The sequence below is a fragment of the Protopterus annectens genome, chromosome 16.part0, assembly GCF_019279795.1.
Source record: "Protopterus annectens isolate FY-2018-M chromosome 16.part0, PAN1.0, whole genome shotgun sequence".
Classification (NCBI taxonomy): domain Eukaryota; kingdom Metazoa; phylum Chordata; order Ceratodontiformes; family Protopteridae; genus Protopterus; species Protopterus annectens.
Window position 1 is genome coordinate 375,726,995 of NC_056750.1, and position 19,847 is coordinate 375,746,841.

General features: G+C 39.4%; 1 protein-coding gene across 1 annotated transcript in view; it reads left to right on the top strand.

The window, feature by feature from the left end:
• The window catches only part of ABCA2 (ATP binding cassette subfamily A member 2), a gene marked incomplete in the record, with an annotated part of 2,505,641 nt that overhangs the window by 1,727,819 nt on the left and 757,975 nt on the right, over positions 1–19,847 (top strand). Inside the window, 2 exon segments of the mRNA XM_044058216.1 lie at positions 606–770; positions 5,534–5,714. Of these exon segments, the coding sequence (XP_043914151.1) occupies positions 606–770; positions 5,534–5,714 (346 nt within the window).

The following is a 19,847-nucleotide window of genomic DNA, read 5'->3' on the forward strand; positions in this document are numbered from 1 at the left end:
GTCTGCCATGCAGATACCAGCAGCATGCAGATTACAGTGGTGTAGTGTTACATTGTTGTAAGTCAGGTGCACTAAAAGTCATGATTTAAACAGCTACAAACAAAGTTTTTAAATTACCTGTGCACTGATACAAAGGGAATCCCCCTGCCAGTGCAGGTCCTACAGCATCCATCTGCCATTCAGTGTTGAAAGCAGAACTTTCCTTTCATGGTGTGTATCACATTGGGCCTAAAGAGTGATTACCTCCTCAAGGCATTACAACCACACCAGGCATCCTTTCTTTAACCATTTGTATGCATTCATTCTGAAGTAACAGCAGGGGAAGTGGGTTCAACAAGAAGCGCATAGTAATTTAGTCTGAAACAGAAAAATGGAAATGTCAAACAGTTTTGCACCTCATTTATAAACAAATTACAATGTTTAGAGACAGAAAGTTTTCCTTCACAGCTTAATAATGATGTAACATGATGTTTTTTCCTGCTAGTCTCTACATGGATTGACTTGGTTTAATGCATACTAGTTGAATGTTTTACTCAACAGATGGAATTTTCCAAATTGCCTTCTACAAAATTGTGCTGTACTGACTCTTTGCATTTTGTCCTCAGGAATGTATGGATTGCCAAGGCCATGGTACTTCCCCCTGCAGAAATCATATTGGCTTGGAAGTGGACGTATCGAGACATGGGAGTGGAATTGGCCCTGGTCCAGAACCACTCGATTGAGTGTAATGGAAGACGATCAGGCTTGTGCTATGGAGAACCGGAGAATTGGTACAGTCATATACTAAGCATTATAAATTGCTTCAAATTTGAGAGACAGTTTTACGATATGTTCAGGATAAATCAGTGTGAACCATTTCCTTGTACCAGTAATTTAGAATTATATGACACATAGCAGGCATGAGAGAGTGAGTGTACAAAACATGAACATTATGCCTTATGTTACATACAGCAAGTAAAAGCCATACCAGTAGCGCTGAGTTGTCATGACAAGCTTATTTGTGAATATTCATCTGCAAAACCTTCATGAACTTTACCATTTTTAGAGAAATGCGCTCATTTTGAGAGAGGTTTCAAAGACAGAAAATTACCTCTTGTGTTAGGTTTTGTAGGAGGGGCTATTATCTAAATGAAGATGAGAACCACGTAGCAGGATGATGAGAAACAGACATATGCTTTGAATAAAATTGGACTTAATATTATGCATGGAGAATATTACAGACCCGTCTCTAACATATGCACATATTTCAAATTCTGAAAAACCTGCTGTTAAGTGTAGGTTATTTACTGCTGTGAGAAACCTAGTTGCAAAGTAGTCTTACACTGGTGTAAATCAGTTGTACCAAGAGTAATTGAATCAGGCCACTGTGTTATTTATAAGTTATTTATTGTTTTCGGTATAGGCAAGGCAGTTTCAGTTCAATGGCTTTGATTTTGGTTTGGTTTGGTATGGTAAAAATTAATGTGACTGATGCTCTTTTCTTAGGCTTATTTGACTGGCATGTTTTAGCTGTGTCCATTCTTGTATTATATGTTTTGTATTCAGTATTATTGCCATATGGAGAAACAACTAAAACAAAATATGCATTTTAAAGAACATGATGCTGATTCTCTCAGCTTGTAAAATCACAAGATGACATTATATAAGCAATGGGGTTGGGGGTTTCCAGGGTAACCCATCACTTCAAAAAATATTTTAAATCCTGCATTTTTTTCCACTTTTTTATTTTATCTGACATATTTTTTATCTTTTTTAAAACTTATGTTTTACTGTGTTGTAATTCAGTCTTTATCCTTTGATAGCCATGCAGCTTTGAGTAAGAGGAAATCCTTTCAGTCTTTTACAGTATGGAGAAAATGTGTTTAACGTAACATAGTAGAAGTGGTACAGGCTGATAAGCATAGTCTGAAATTCCATTAGCTAGTCAAGTTTCGTATTTGTCATAGCTGCTGTTTTTGCTCTGTCCTTCTTGAAAGAAGCATCCTACTGCAATGATGGCATCTGTCTTCCATTCTGACTGGTAAGAGTTTCCCAGTTTCCCAAACTGTCACAGGCATAAAACAGACCCTTCTGCCTGTGTTCCTTTCTAGGAAATATAAACTTGTGGCTTTCAGAAGTAGCTGTAGGTGCTGTATCATTTTTGGGCAGATAGGTCTGGGCAGGATGCTTTGGGCATTTGTGGGTAGTACTGGGTCAACTATTGCCTGCAGCTGTTAGCCTCTTTTGCTTTTGGATGCAGTCACTGGATCAGCAATCAGAATCACCAGAGCTGCTGTTTTTTTTTTTTTTTTTTTTTGTTTTTTGCCTGAAACCAGATTGTGATGTCCATGCAACATGGTTTATTTTAACATATGTGTGTATGTATGTATATATATATATATATATATATATATATATATATATATATATATATATATATATATATATATATATATTTAGCAAAATGGAAGAAATTCTCCTTCTTGTGTCAGTTCAGGGACCCTGACCCCAGAAATGCTTAGGCAGGACTGGTCCTGGAATACCCTTCACACTGCTACAAATCTGGCTCAACATACACTTCCATAAAAGTTCATATATCAGCTATCTTAAACTGCTAATCTGTGGACCCCCTTGTTATGCTAGACCTTCTGTTAAACAGTTCTTGAGGGGTGCTATTCATCCTCGACCCCTAGGAAACCGATAGTTCCAGCCCAGGACTTGAATTGTGTAGTAGATAAGCAATCATGGTTTCCTTTAAGGCAGCATCCCATTAAGTTCCTTTCTTGGAAGGCACAGTTTCTGGTGCCAGTCACCTCTACTAGGCATATTTCAGATCTATAAGCATTAATGTGCAGAGAACCGTTCTTTGTTTTTCACGAGGAAAGTGTGGCCCTGTATACCAATCCATTCTTTTTCTTTATACATAAACTGGTTATAGCCCATTAACCTGTCTTTTTCTCTAAGTTATAGAACACAGGAAAGAAAACTTTGTATTCTGTGAATGTACCCAAACAGCTGAGATTGTTTTTGTGTAGAACAAAATAATTCAGAAAGACTAATCAGTTATTCGTATGCCTTGCAAAAGAAAAGGAATGAAAACCTGTTGAAAAGCAAACCCTCGTCAAGTGGCTGAGGAATTGTATTGCGCTTTATTACCAATATCATAGGAAGTAGGTGCCAGACCAAAGCACATCTTAGTCTACTAGAGCTATGGCTTCCACTATAGTCTTTCTTAGAGGATTCTTCCCAAGCAATTTTGAAAGCAAATACATGGTCCTGTCCACACGTTCCCTAAACACCACACCCTAGGGACAGCATCCAGATCCAGAAAGGGTTTCTGTTGTTATCTTGCAATGGCAAAACTCCAGCCTCTGCCACTTCTTTTTTTCGCTGCTTTAGGAATCTTCCCAAATATTAAATATTACAGCAGTGAATACTACAATGAACATAGCACAGTGTGTTAGCAATTTACCAAAAATCTGGATGTTTGAGTTGTTTTGCTGCTGCGGTCCTTGTTCCCTCTCACCTGCCCCCTTTTTTCTTTGTCTTCCTTTTCAGGATGAGGCAAGAGTTACTTGTGTTTCCCCTGCTTTATTTTTCATTGGATCCAGCCAGGCTACCCTGTTTTGTAACCCTTTCCTGATTGAACACCTTAGGGGTAAGAGGGCTAGTGTGAAGTTACTATCTTGCTCACCATGCCTCTGTGACTGGGAAGATCCTCTTCTGGTTTGCCAGGGCAAGAACTATCTGAAGGTGGTATCACATGATGCCCCCTTTATGTTACCAACATCTTGGTGCTAGAAGTCAGGAGATGGCTGTAGTGTTTGGGAGGGGACAAGCTTTGGAAGACTGGCCAGCCATTGGATGTCTGTATGGCAGGTTATCCCATAGTGAAGACTGTAAGTGAAAATACTCAAAGATCTACAATTATGGTAAGTTCTTAACACAACCCTTCCAGGAAACCTTCCACCCCTGCACATCGGTGATGGCGAACCTGGAACACCAGTTTGTATAATCTTCAGTTGTGAAATGTGACTATTAATAGCTGGTGGCATCGATATACTGATTTGCGGAATCAGAATGCCAATGCCATCGAACCAAATTTCCCACATGTTCTTGCAGACTACTCATAAAACTGCCTCTCATAACCCTGTGAATCCCTACCTCAGGATGACAAGTTTATAACTTACATAGTATGCAGGATACTTAGGGAGCATCACTGTATCAGTTGCAATAAAACTAACACATCACAAGAGAACTATACAGTCTTTAAGGTTCAGTGTTGTTTTGCTTAAGGATGGGGTGGGTGTATATATTTGTGTGTGTACTTGACCATATATTATATTTGTTTGCTTATGGATGGGTGTGACTTCAGTGGTGGTGCTGCGGTAGTGTTGTCACCTCACAGTTAAGTTGCCCGTTCGATTCTCAGTTAGAGCGTCTTCTGTGTAGCGACATGCTTGAATGGGCGTTCCTTCGTTGAAGGTTGTGCATTAGGTCCAGCAAGCCAGTACGTAAAAATCTACTGCCAATCATTAGCGGACCGGAGTTCCACTGTGGCGACCCCTAACCAGGAAAAGCCGAAAGACACAAACAAACAAATTTGCTTGTGGATGGGTGGATGTAAATACTTATGTATGTGTGCCTGAATTTATATATTATTTGCTTAAGGATAGGTGGATGTAAATATTTATGTATGTGTGCCTGAATGTATATATTACTTATTTATTGGTAGTCCTTTGTTGGAATTTCCTTCTGTTGTTATGCTAAAGTTAGACTTTAGATTCTCTTTGTGCTAGTGGATTAATTTCTCTTATAGAACTTGTAATTCCACATGAGCAAACACAAGCAGGCAGCATTATATTTAGGATCATTGAATTGGATAAGAATCATTTGCCTACATGTGGGGGAAGTGCTGTATAGATACACAGCATAATACTGGATTCTCAGGCATTACGTTTGACAGGTGAGAGCAACCACCATAGCTGCAGGAAGGTGTATGCATTTTAGAGCAATCACTACAGCTGCCTTAAGGTCTATGGATTTCAACAAAGACCCCACATCAAATGTACTTCTTGTTTTAATCATACCCCATTCAGGAAAGGCAAGACACATTAATATTTTCTCAATCACAGGATCATGCTTGGATATGCCCTGCTGACATAAAGTGAAGGAATCATGACTTTGTGCATAGGTATTTAGTGGTACTCTTTGTAGAACAAAAACAGTAAATAAAACATAAATGTCTCTGTTAATTGTAAGATGTTTACTTGCTCCTTATGGAAAAACATACTTATTGGATAGAAGTGCAAGCATCAATAAATTGAATCTTTTCAAGATACCTTTCTTTGTGAATTTAGAATTTGTGCATCGAAGAAGAAGTGCATAAAGACTGCAGTTATTGAGCAGTATTTCAAAAGTACTACCATTTTGCTTCCATTTATTTAGTTCTCCTGTACCAAAATGTTTTATTAATGATACTGAAATGTTATTATCTCAGAACTGTTCATTTCTATAATTGTGGTTATCCAATCTCTCTGTCTTTTGCCTGCAGACGAAAGTCGTGGTATAGAGGAGGAACCCAACCATCTACCACTTGTCGTCTGCATTGACAAGCTTACAAAGGTCTACAAGACAGGGCAGAAACTGGCTTTAAACAAATTGAGTCTGAACCTTCATGAGAACCAGGTGGTGTCATTCTTGGGTCATAATGGAGCTGGAAAAACCACCACAATGTGAGTTTCACATGGAAAATAATTTATGTACATTTGGAATCAAATTTGCGGTGAGTGGTGGAAACTGAGAAATTATTATGTGTTCTGAAGCAGCTGTGTTTCAATCCTGTATTATTTTTGTTGGTTTTCTTTAATTTGTCACCTTGCCATACTAGCATTGTTTGTAAGAAAGGCATAATTCAGAGTTTGTGACCAGTTCACTGGAACTGATGGTTCATGTGTTATTCTAGATCAAGATACTGATTTTGAGAATGGTTGTGACACAAGGACCAGAAGACATTATAGGCTCCAGAGTTTAGATGGTCAGAGGACTTACGATTTAGCAGACAGTCTGAGTTCAGAAGTAGGTCTTGGTCACTAGAGGTCAGCAGTGCAATAAGTGCGCAAGCACCAGAGAACAGCTCCATTTCTTGGGAGTGGTGTATTAAGACTGAGGCTTGTAGATGTTAAAGACCCAAGGAGAAGGACCTCAAAAGATGTCTTGTGGTCACTATCAAAGGCTTGTCTGTGCCTGATGATGCTCATGTATCCCTAGGCATGTCAAAAGAATGGCAAGAAAATAGTGCTAACTAGACAGATGGCGACAGCATGATGCAGACTGTGCTTGCAGCTGGCTGGCTAATCACTTCTGTCTATCCAGGAAAGAAGCCAGAGGAAATGCATTTTTGCCATTTTACACATTAATTACATATTACATCTCACCAAATAAGGCAAGTAGAGTACAACTTTTTTTTTTTCACTTTTCATTTTCAAGCAAGCATTTAACATGTATTTTAATTTGATAAAGCTCCAATACATCTAGTTTACATTTTATATTTTTTTCTTTTTAAAGACAGTTAACATTTTTGATATATTTTTTTTTGCACAGTCCCCATCCTAGCTCTCAGCTTATTTGCTCAACAATCAGAAACAAAGGGCAAACATAATGGGGAGTAAAAAGGACTAAAAGTACTAGAATCTGGGACAAATTTTAAATATTACTCTAACCAACTTAGAAAGTTAATAACTTATAAACAGTTTTTACATCAACATGCTTTTTCTGGACAACAGAAATTATAAAACTTTAATTTCAAGCGTTATTAGTTGACAACTTTAATCCTCAGTGATTTATTAGAAATCAAAATGCTTTCGGGAATGGATAAAAAATGGGTCCCATTTGGAAGATCAACTTTTCAGACAGTCAAACTTCATATGATCAAGACCATATATGATTAACTTTCTGAAAAGTCAAAGCAGTTGCATGGAGATTACAGTACAATGGGGATAGGGGGAATTTGCCATGTTTTACCACTGTATTGCGATCTTGGGAGTTGGTATATATAATTAGCAGGGGTTGTAGGTGTTGCAAGGGAGCTTTCCCCCTACAAAAAAAACCACATTTTTTCTTTTTCTTTTTTTTTTCAAAATGATGGAACTTCAATCATATCATCTCGACCATATGCAGTTCGATGTTCTGTAATTTTGATGTAACACCATAGATCCAGCAAAGGTGTATGACAAAGTCGTGAGTATTCTGCAAATTCATGGACATTTTAATGGGTATGATCCCCATGGACAATCCTGTGCTCCGTTGTTTTATGTCAGTGCTGGTCTTTGAGAGAGTGTTTACTTCATGGTAGTTTATGGCAGGTTAATATTCTTCAAAAGTTTGCTCAAGTTTGTTTGGTACCTGTCAGAGCATGTACCAATATTTACCTAGTAATATCCATTGCCATATTAGAAATGTCAGGATACACCATTCTTTTGATCAAGCTGCTTTTTTTCCACAACATGGCAGTTCAACTGAAATGATTTTAACACTTTAAGCATCTCTACTAACTGACCACAGCTTAGAATATGCAATTCATTATAGTGTATACACAGTGTTAAAATGGCAATGCCATACATTAATCTTAAAATGGCAATGGCTATGTTACTTATGCACAGTATATGCAAACACTGTAGCAGCTTTATCCCTCTTATTACAGTTGTTTGTCCTGATGCTGGTCACTCCTGATTATGTGCCCACTTTAACAAAACCTGGCACGCTTTTGCATGTGGGCCATGAGTACTGATCATTCATCCCACTGTTGTTTTATCTTACCTAACCTGGATCCAGGTGTTGTGGCAGAGATGAGCACTGAGGAAATATGGGGAGATTACTTTGCCTGAGGTTTGCACAGGTGTAGAACCTGAGGAGTTAGACATTTTACTTGTGGAAATGGATTGGTATAATGAGTTGTCTTCTTAGTGAATTCCACACAAGTCTTCATTTGGAGAGATCATCAGATTGTCAATTCTTCCCTTGAATGACCAAAAATTCCTTGTCCATAAACTAAGCACCTCAGTACCAGATTGGAGTAGTTGGAGGCACAGCCTTAGGTCCATCAACTTCTGGAGCCCGTCCTGAAAGTTGCTAGCTTGGCATCCTATAAGTACTCTTCCATATGCTGTCAGTGCCCAAAAGGGTCAGTTGCTAATAATAGCTCCTACTGGAGCAGACCACCTTTCTAGATAGGTGCTTAGTGATAGTCTCCCAATTTGTTTCTTATTCCCATGACAGTGTTTAGAAGCCCCAGCATTTGATCAGACTTCCCCTGAAGGAGGAGTCCAAGGCTTTGAACACAGTTGACAAGAAGACCAATTTCATTTGTCACCAAATTTTCTTTGAAACTGTAATAACTATTGGAAAAGGTATTCTAATGCCTCCCGCACATCACCCGACCCCACAGTGCATTCATCTACCTGCGCAGGTCATAGACCTGAAGTAGCATACAGAGCAAAGCCTTCACAATGATTGTGGATTTTTCTCCTGGAGAACAATACTGCTTCTTGTTTATAACACTGTAGTGGCTACAGTAAGTGGCTAAGATGTTACAAAATGATTAACTTTGAACGTTGCCCTTCTCGAGGCAGTGCCTTCTCCTCCTGTACCCTGACCAGGTCACTCAGATTATCAGCCATAACCACATAAATCTGTCCATTGCTAGAGCAGACTGCAGCAACAGTCCAACATTGTCTATCTCAGCTATATGCCCCACCCAAAGCTGGTAATACTGACGTTATCTTGACATAATTAGACACTAAATTATAAAAGTATCTCTTTGCCATCAACAAGCACAGCTGCTGAGATGGAATCCTGCCACAAAGATGCCACTTACAGTAATGGCCATTTATGTACCAGATGCCACTTACAGTAATGGCCATTTATATACCAGAGCTAAGTTAGGTTATAGGCCCTTCCTTACTCATTGAAAAAAAAAAGACCTCTGGCTGTATCCACACAATTGCCTGATTTTGCCTTTAAATTTGGCTATGGCTTTGCTTGTTTGATGCTTTTACTTGACTGACTGCATCATAAATGGATTAGTGCAATGTAAACTTGCTACTTGTTGATTGATATGTATGTGTGTGTGTGTGTGTGTGTGTGTGTGTGTGTGTGTGTGTGTATATATATATATATATATATATATATATATATATATATATATATATATATATATATATATATATATATATATCCATCCTCATTCCCTTTTCACATTTTACACATGGCCATGGTAGTTCATTCATAACACTCACTCGCACACACACTCTCACCTATGGCCAGTTTACAGTGTGTAGTCCACCTACTGCATGTCTTTGCAATGTGGGAGGAAACCAGAGCACCCAAAGGAAACCCACATGACCGTAGGAAAGACATGCAGACTATGCACAGAAGGCACCCCAACCGAGAATTGAACCAGAGAACCTCTTGCTGTGAGGTGACAGCACTTATATGTATAGATACAGATGTATTTGTTTCCATTTGTGTACCCTCAATATTCAGTATGTCAGCATTTTAACTAAACTATACACTTTCTGCATATTTATTTTTTTAATTATGATCTTATATCTTCTTTGTTTTGTATCTGAATATTTCACATTATATGTACTAGTAGGTGGCTGAAAAAAGACCATTTGGCCAGTCTTGTCATCATTCTTAATAAATAAGTTCCTTGTCCACCATGGCCTTCAATTTTCTAACTTTATGTCAGATTTCTAGATTTTTCTGACTGACCAGTCATTGGAGAAACTAGCCTCCTATGCTGTGTCTAACAAACAGGAATCTGTGAATAAGCTGTGAATAAGCATTTTTGCACAGCTGCAAAGGTGAGCTTTCTTGGTGTCCATTGTACCTTTGACACTGAACTTAGTAGCCAGGACAGCAACTTTGAATGTTTGCCTAGTTTAGGCTTTCTTCCTAAGTACTGGCATTAGAGGATTTTAGATGTCCACTTCAAAGGTGAGATCTCTTTTGGAGACTCCATGGTGATAACCGAACATCCTAACAGAAGATCTGTCTGTAGTAAATGGTAAATGTACTCCCTCTTGCGGTACTAAGCCAGCCAGTGCCTTCAATAGGAGGAAGATACTCATTTGCCAGAGACAGCAGTTCAAGCCTCACCTCCAGGAGCCAATTACATTTTTGCCAAGACAGCTAAAAGGCCTTGGCTCAGCTATCCCTGAAGCAGGCCTGACTACAAGAGCCAACTGGAGAGAGTGTCAGTTTTTCCAAGTTTGCTCCAGTTTATAGAAATATTACAGTAGTTGGGACAGGCAGATTTTGGATATTATTAAGAATGGTCTTGTACTGAAATGGGTTTGTCTGTTCCAATTTTCTATTTTCTGAAGGATTAGATGGTCTTGGAGATGCTGTCACTACAGTTTCAGTCTTTTTTGTTTAAACTTGTGACATAGACTATAGTAACATATGATCAGAGAGCAAGGTTTTGTTGTTACCACTTCTTGATCCCTATGAAATCAGTGATTTCAACCTTTACGTCAACTCTTTCAAGTTCTTCATAGTTGCTTTGCAGTTTGCAATGTCCCTTCTACTGGAGAACTTCTAGACTATGTCTGAAAACATCATGAGTACCTGTTGGCACATCAAGCTTAAGGACCTTCATACCTGTTGGCACATCAAGCTTAGGGGCTTTCATACCTATTGGCACATCAAGCCTAGGGACCTTCATACCTGTTGGCACATCAGGCTTAGGGGATTTCATACCTATTGGCACATCAAGCTTAGGGACCTTCATACCTGTTGGCACATCAAGCTTAAGGACCTTCATACCTGTTGGCACATCAAGCTTAGGGACCTTCATACCTGTTGGCACATCAAGCTTAGGGGCCTTCATACCTGTTGGCACACCAAGCTTAGAGGCCTTCATACCTGTTGGCACATCAAGCTTAGGGGCCTTTATACCTGTTGGCACATCAAGCTTAGGGGCCTTCACAGAGACATTTTGACTGTGTCTATGCAGTCACTTTTTTCACTGCAAGGTGTTGCCATCTGGAGCTTATAGGTTCATAGGTGTTTACTAGGCTAATGACCACAAGGGCCTTTTTAAACCTAGCCATGCATCCCAAATCTCTGACAAATTCTGATACCTTTGACAAGTGTATGCATGGGCCTGGGAGATGAACCATTTACAGGTTACATGTTTGCATCAGAGACATAGATGCCAAACCAGGGATGAATTTCCGGTTTCCCATCCAATTGTCCAAGTTGCACTTGAATTGGATTAGGGAGGAACCCTGCTTCACATGGCTGGGGAGCCTGTTCCATAGACAGGGTAGTCTCTGGGATACATGCCTTTCTCTTCAGCCAGTTTTATTTATATCACAGGCAAGGTTTAAGTCTTTAGAATGTGTACTTCTGGTACTGTTTGTTTTGTGGATATGCAGGAGGTCCATCAGAGTGGGGTCTGACAATGCCCTGAATGCCAGGCATAGATCTCCCCTCAAAAGCCTGTAGGAGACAGAATACAGAGATAGAGCCTTGAGGCGGTCTGCACAGGACATATTATTTACTCCCTCTATTCTTTTAGTGAGGAACCTATGTGGATGTTCCAATTGTTGGATATGCCTGGTTAGGTACATACCAAAGGGGGCATTGTACTCAATGATAGGTCTCATGAATGCTGAATACAGTGGAACAATGACTTCCTTGGAGTTAGATGCCATACCTTTGTTTATAAGTTGCACAACATAGAATGATTTCCTCACCACTGTAGACACTTGATGATCAAAGGTTAGATTACTATCTGTGTGTGTCCCTATGTCCCTGACCATTGGGTCAACTCTAAGGGGTGTGTTGTCAATGCGATAGTTACCAGGGATGGATGACTTCCCAAAGGATACTATTATGCATTTCTTGGCATTTAGTTTTAGTCCACGAAACTGACACACAGTTATTTGTCTGTGTCAGCCCCATCCTGGAGAACATTTGTGCCAGTGTGAGATTCAGTGTCAGCTCCTAATTTGTAATCATCAACAGATTTAGTCAGCCAGAGACCACTGACATTGGCCTTGACTTCTGAGAAGTAAATGCCAAAAAGGAGCAGCCCAGGGACCGATCCCTGAGGGACTCCACTTGTGACTGGCCTCTTTGTAGAGGTGGACTCCCCAATTCTAGCTTTCTTGGCCCTGTCTGTGAGCCAGTTGGCTATCCAGTGGGTGAGATACGGGTTTGTACCTAACCTCTTGAGTTTGTCAGCAATGCCCGAGTGAGGTACTGTGTCAAATGCCTTGGCCAGGTCAAGGTAGGCAGTGTGAACTATTTTGCCCTCATCCATTGCTTTGGTGACCTTCTCAAAGAAGTCCACCAGGTTGAGTAGGCATGATCTGCCCTTGAAACCAAACTGGGTTTTGTCCGGTGTCTGGAGGTTTACTACATCTCTATTGATCATCTCCATGATAATTCTTTCCATGGCTTTACATATAAGACTAATGAGACTTATGGGTCTGTAGTTTCCAGGGTCTGTAGATGGACCACCTTTGAGCAGAGGAAGCCTGTTTGGAGGCTACATTTAAATAGTAATTCCAGTGGCCCTGATAGGTCATGTTTCATGCTATTTAGAAGGCATCCTGGGATATTGTCTGGGCCCATTGATGCAGTGTTCTTGGTCTTAGAGGGAGCATTAAGGACCTGTTCCCTAGTGGTAGTAAGGGAGTTATACTTGATAATATTTTCTGAGGGAAGGTTGAGGGGAAGAGAGGAGTAAAGCTGAAGCTTGATTTATCATCCAGGAGGTTTGCTATATCTTCTGGTTCAGTATACATGACTCCATTTACATTGAGCTCTGCACACAATTGTGTACTGTCTTTGAGGTTGCAGACATAGCTAAAGAATGTTTTGTGATTTCCCTTGGCCTGGGAGGCCAAACTTATCTCAGATTTGGCTTTGGTAGACTTTATTTGTCTTCTGAGTTGTTTGTTTAGTTTGATGGGAGTGCTTTTATCCTGCTGGGTGATGCACCGCCTAATTTTTGCCATGATTTTTTTCCTCCTATTATATATCCGTTTGATTTCCTTCACCTCCAGAGAGCTGTCATGATCCAATCCTGTCATCTGAACCACTTCCTGTTTTTCTCGTATCAGGAACACTGTTTGCCTGTTGCCCTTTGTCCGGCTTCTTTTTTAATGATAGTGCTGACTTCTGACTTAGCCTTGGTTGTGGCAGTGCAGTACCTGCCATGGAGAAAGTCGGTCCTTCTTCCCCTGCATGCATTGCCTTTACTTAGTCTCAGTGTTACTCCCTACTCCAGTCATACAGGACTTGGCAACCGAGATATGGCTTCTTGTCTTTTTTTTTTTTTGCTGACGGGCTAGGCCCATATCCTGATGTGTATTCAAAGGCTTAAGATAGACACTTTTTTGTGATTCCCTTACCATTCTTCTCATACAGAACATGATAACATGATACTGACAGTATTTGCAAAGGTCCCATTATCTTGCAGTTCTTCTTCTGGTTTTGGCCCTCTCCTGCAGTTCTTCATCATGGTGGATTTCACCATTCCATTTAAAATTGTGATCACATTTTTCTCCTCTTTGCTGTGGCAGTCCATAACCTTAGAGGTATTTCTGGAAACTTGACAAGTACACTTGAGTTCAACAGTCATTCAAGCACTTTGGATTTCACAGGAGAACTTTCTCTATATCAATTTCCTTGAACTCACACTGATTCTTCTGACACTGCAAGATCCAGAGTATGTCCTGAAGGCAGAGCCTTTAGATGGTAGCCAGTGGTGTGGTGTGTCAGAAATCTGAGAGGAATTATTCATCCACTTCTACCAAGTGACACAGGAGGAATAGAGAGTTGCCAGCAGAGTTATTAAATTCAGCTATTACTATTTTATCCACTGAGTGAAGAAGCCTGTTTGGTAAGTAGTGATGAAGGATGTGAGTTAGGCTATGTAATTGTTCAGGTTTGTGAATAAGGTTATATTTGGTAGGTATTTGAGAGAGAGCCAGTAATAAGGCAGTGTAGCTGCTTTAGTGCTATACAGTGGTGAGGTTTATAAGTCAAGATAGCAGCAAATGATGCTGTTTTGTTGTAACGTTATTCGAGGAGATTGGTGTGAGTTGCCTGAAGATTAATGAGGATAGGGGCTGCATAGACGAGAGGAGAGCTGGAAGGAGGTAGGCTGAAGCAGTTTGTTTTCTAGCATTGTCTGTTAGCTAAGGTTTTATCCATTAGAGGGTACCATTTCTTAAAATAAGAAACATCTTTATTGAATTATCACTTATGACATAGGCAGTCATGCATTTATGTAAATGAGAACAATCCACATTGACGTATTTTCTGTTGCAAATATTATACATAATATATAAGCTTCTATACAGCCACTGTCAATTGAACATAGTTTGTCCAGTTCCTGTCTTCCTTAAGCCTCATTCCTCCTCCATAACTTTATTCAACATATATTGTTCCCACAATTCCTTCTTTTTCTAAGTAATATGCTCTTACTCTTTCTAAAGATCCCACTTCCAGTTATTTTATCTCTATTACTATATTCACTGCTTCTAGTATGGTTGGTTTAGACTTTGATTTCCATTTTCTAGTAATTGCTTTTTTAGGAGCCACCAGAGTTAAACGCAGAAAGGGCTTAGTATGTGTCGGAAGTTCTGATTCTCTGTCACAGTTCACCCAGTATTTCTGACAGAGTGGTTTGCAGGGAATTTTTAAAGTCTGCTAACTCATTACACTTCCAAAAAATATGTTCCCACTTGCCTGCTTCTTCTGCATCACACATCCAACATTTGTGATCTACCTGAGCAAGACATATTTGGAGTCTGATTGGGGTATAAAAATACCTAAGCAAAAATCCTAAATTTTCTGGACTTTGTTGTATATTTGGTAGTCATACATATATCTTCCTATTGTTTCTTTGGGAATTGCTTGTCCAGTCTTTCTTCCCAATCTTTTCTAACCTCATCTGATTGATAAATATAGTTGTTGTGCAGTACTTTATATGCCTTTCTAATTATCCCTTTTAAGCAGCACCTTCTGTTTTTATATTCTACTAAAATCTCTACCAGTGTTGGTCTTTCCCTTATTTCTTTCTCTTTGCCTATACTCTGATATCAAACCTTCATATGGAAGGTAGTCTCTAGCTTGCAGTCCAAATGGATTCTTAGCCTCTTCTCATTCTGTCACCTTTCCCACCTTAATTATTGGCTCACAGTACCTTGATTCCTTTCCCAGTTTTCTCCAGTAAATTCCACCCCCTTGCCTATTGTCTGTACCCCTAATTGCAGTCATCCATATTGGCAGATTCTCCTTAGATTTTAAAGTACTGTCTGCTACATTTTGAATATAACATCCTATATGGTTACCATACCTCTCAACTTGGAATCATCAAAAATCTGGACAAAGCCATGAAAAATAGGTACAAATCTGTACGCTGATTAACATGCAATTTGCATACATAATTATGTAGCCACACCCACTCCAATGGAATTGTGGGATATCAGCTTTTAAACGCAAACTGAACAGACAACCAAAAATATGCCCCCAAATTGCCTATGTCACATTAGAAAAGATATTGCAATAGGGAATGGATGGCAAACTCATAACAGGTTCATAGTTACTAGCCTAGGTATCGCCGCCGAAAAGGATATTCTCAGGACTGCAGCATCCCCCCACTTTAAAAGTACAACACAGTATCAGCAATACATCTACACATACTGTTGGAGTAGAACCCACAGCCTTCTGCATCAAAAGCAAGTATTCTACCTGTTGTGCTACTAACAATGCAAGCAGACTTGGCATAAGCATCACTATTTCTCTTACCCTGAAGCTCTCAACTACTTGTAAAATCCACTCAACACTCAACTGCATCTCTCAACTTTGCAGCACAAGAAATCAGGAAAAGCCAACATTTATTGGGGGTGACAAAAGCTCAGAAACCAGGGACACATTTTAAACATTGTTTGCATAATCTTGGAAAGTTGCTAGAATAAAATGCTATGTTGCCACCATGTGTTTCCTGAAAGATAGGAAGACTGAAACTTAAATGTTACTTAAATAAACTTAATTTAGAGAATTATGTTCAACTTCTCACCAGATCTCAACCTCTTAAGCACAAAAAAAATGTGGACAAAGCCAATATTGGGGGAATACAGCCCCAAATATAGGGACAAATTTCAAATATTGATCTTATAAACTTTGCTAGAATAATAGGTTTTGTGTTACCATGTATTTTCTGAAGAATATGACACCTGAAATTCCAATGCCTGTCATTATTTAGTGAATTCAGTCCTCACTGATTTTCTACAAAAATCTAGAAAACCACAGATTTTTATGAGGAACAGAACAAAAATATGAGGCAAAAAGCACAAGTGGTGGTGGGTAAAGAATTCAGGCTCTTGCTACCCAGTACCCAAAGTACAGGGTTTGAGCCTGACTAACTGTAACCAGCCTGCCTATTTAACAGGGGCATTTTACACACAGATACACACACCTACACCTGTAAAATGAAACCTGTCTGCAGCCATTAGCACACTCCGGTAAAAGCAAACTCTTTAAAAAACCAAACAGAAAAGCACACTCAAAAGGAAAGTAAACCAAGCTGAAAATCCTGGTAACGGCTTCTATAAGTAGGCTACAACTTTTCAGTAAGCTATTATACATGGTCAGCTGCCACATACGTGGTCTTTCATTATGCCTTATGTAATCAACATGAGTAAACAGTGCTCCTAGCATTGTGACTGGTGAGAATATCCTCGCTGGCCATTAGCAGACACCCAGTAGTGAGTTATGGCCAGATGCATTTATGAGAGGAAATTAAAGGCTGATGGATAGGTAACTTTTGTTCAGTTCCACAACTCCATTTAGACTGTGACCTGGTAAGGCTTTAAAAGTTATTGAACAGCAATCTGGCTGTGGGGGTGGGTGGGAATTACAACAATTACCAGAGAATGTAGGCCGCCTCTGTCACAGTGCTAGTCACTACTAGAAAATGATGCTATTTCTTTATATACTATACATACAAGTTCAGGTCTCTTGCATTCATGAAGACAAACAGAATCCAGCAGTTCAGTAGAAGCAAAAAACTACCAAAAGCCAAATAAACACAGGTAAAATGTTAGTTTAGCCAGGCATATACCCTGTACACCATGGAGTACTGTACTATTTAAAATTCCTTGATTATTATTTTATTTATTTCGTTTTGCTATGAAATGTACTAAAATTTAATTCAAAAACTGATCTAGTTATCATGGTTTGGTTTATGAATCTGATTATATATTTTGTTAAATTACATATTTTTACAATGCTTCAGCTATACTTATGTTATCTGCAGAAAAAAAACTGCTAAGTCTTAAATTCTGAAGTAAACAAAATTCCTGTGGCAAATTTTAAGTAAAAAACATTAGGATAGTTATCCCTATTTTTGGCAATAACGAATGGAACACACACTTTACACTTAATAAAACTCCTGGTAGGAAGCTACACTGCTATTAAAACTGCAACTAAACTAAGCCAAAATGTAACTTGTAAATTAGCACACACCCAGTAAAAGCAAACTCTTCAAAAAGCCAAAACAGAAACCAGGCTAAAACACAGTGATTTAAAAGTAAAATGAAATGCAAATTAGCACACTCCCAGTAAAAGCAAACTCTTCAAAAAGCCAAAACAGAAACCAGGCTGAAACACAGTGCTTTAAAAGTAAAATGAAATGCAACCTGTAACCTACCTGCAGCCGTTAGCACACTCCCGGTAAAAGCAAATGTCTTTATAAATCTAAAGCGGAAAGCACACTCAAAGGAAAGAAAACCAAGCTGCAGCTAGACGCTATCCTTATTCTGCTGCCTTAATGGTCAAGTCAAGTGGACAGTTCCATAGGTACACTTCTTCCCTACCTTTCCAGTCGGCAGCAAGTAAGCAACATATCAAATGGAGCTGCAGCAACACTCTGCTTTGTCATTCAAATGGCGCTTCAAGCAGCTACAGATATCCAGCCAACCTCGCTCGCAGTGCAGTTTCAATTTGCTATTCCATCAGTAGTAAAGCATGGAAGATGCCTTGCTCGGAGTCGGAGTCACATTGTAGTTATTCCCGCCAAGGATTTTGAGCGCATTTCAGACGGAAATGTGAAATGCATGCGCATTGAGCTTCAGGCAGGCTGTTTCACAGAGCTGACATCATTGCGCATATGATGACGTCAGTCAGGAAATAAAATGTAAAACAAAAGTGACGAGAACTCGGAAATGAAGGGGTGCCACTCGGGAATTGTGGCACCCCATTATTTGGACCCCAAAACTCGTTTTTTACAGAGTAATTCGGTACGGTTGGGAGGTATGATGGTTACTGTTATTCTCCTTAAGGATCTGCATCCAAAATCCTAGTTGCTCCTTATTTTTTGAGCTTCCCCTGTTTCATCATCATCTTTCCACTTTGAATTATACCTTTCTGGTTGTGCTATGTACAGCAGCCTTAACTGTGTAGCTCTGATTTACCCCTTCAAATCAGGTAATCCCAAACAATCTTATTTTATTGGAAGGATGAGCTTATCCTACTTGACTCTTGCCCTCTTCCCTTCCCATATATAATTCTTCAACTCTAATTGCAATCCAGAACCTCTCCTTGGGTTGCTGAAAGTATGCCTGACCTGTATATAAAACCAAAGGACTAAAAACATTTTCACTGCTTGTGTGTTGCTATCCATATCCAAAAAACAGATTTTCCATTGTCTCAGTTTTTTATTATCTTTTATTTAGTCTCTTCCCATGTATCTTTAGCTGCCATAACAGAATCCTTTTTAACCCATACTCATAAGTGGGTCTATATTATAACATCGAAGTCTAAAACCTTTGAATGTTATAATATCGATCCCATTCAGTCGAAACACCAGAAAATCGAACAGTCAGAATAGTGAATTGTTTCCCAGGGAAAAAATTTGCTGTTCTGACAAACATACACACAACTCAAGCACACCAAAATAAATAATCCACACACATACACTTCACGAAACCCTACACTAAACCAGACATACACCACTAGCTTCCCACTTACCTTAACCCAACCCTAACCCTAAGGTTCCTAACTATCACACACTCACCTTACCCGCTCCCTAACCCTAACTCACCCTAACCCTCATGTCCACACAATCGCACATTTACCTGACCCGTGCCCTAACCCTAACTCACTTAACCCGCCCCTAACCCTAAAGTCTGTCACTACCGCACACTCACCTCACCCGCGCCCTAACCCTAAAGTCCCTAACTACTGCACACTCACCTTACCGCAGTCCGTTCGCTCACTTACCTTAACCCGGTCTGTAACCATCGCACCACACTTACCTGAACCCAATCCGTAACCTCCGTTCGCTCACTTCCCTAAACCCAGTCCATAACCATTGCACCACAGTGCTGTAAATAGTGAAGCCACGAAACGGACCACCGAAATCTTACCCTACGTAAAATTTCAATGTTCCGAGGCTTCACTATTGTCAGCTTTCGCTCTAAAGGTTCAATATTATAACATTCAAAGTTTTAAAACTTCGATGTTATAATATAGACCTTCATAAGTACCTTATTTTATTATGTCTTCGTAAGTATGGTCATTGCTGAACCAATTTGTGTGTGGGTACATAGTTTATAGCTATTGCCTTTATTTTGTCTGCATTAATTTTGTATACCAAAAAGACTTGAAACTGTCTTAGAATGTTCCACGTCAGTGAAATGTCCTTTTCTGGTTTTATCAGACACAAAATAATATCATCTGCAAATAAAGCAAACTTTTCCTGATAACCATATCAAGTATGTCCTTGAATTTCTGAGTCCCTTATTTTCTATCCCAGTGAATCTAAATGTAATGCAAATAAC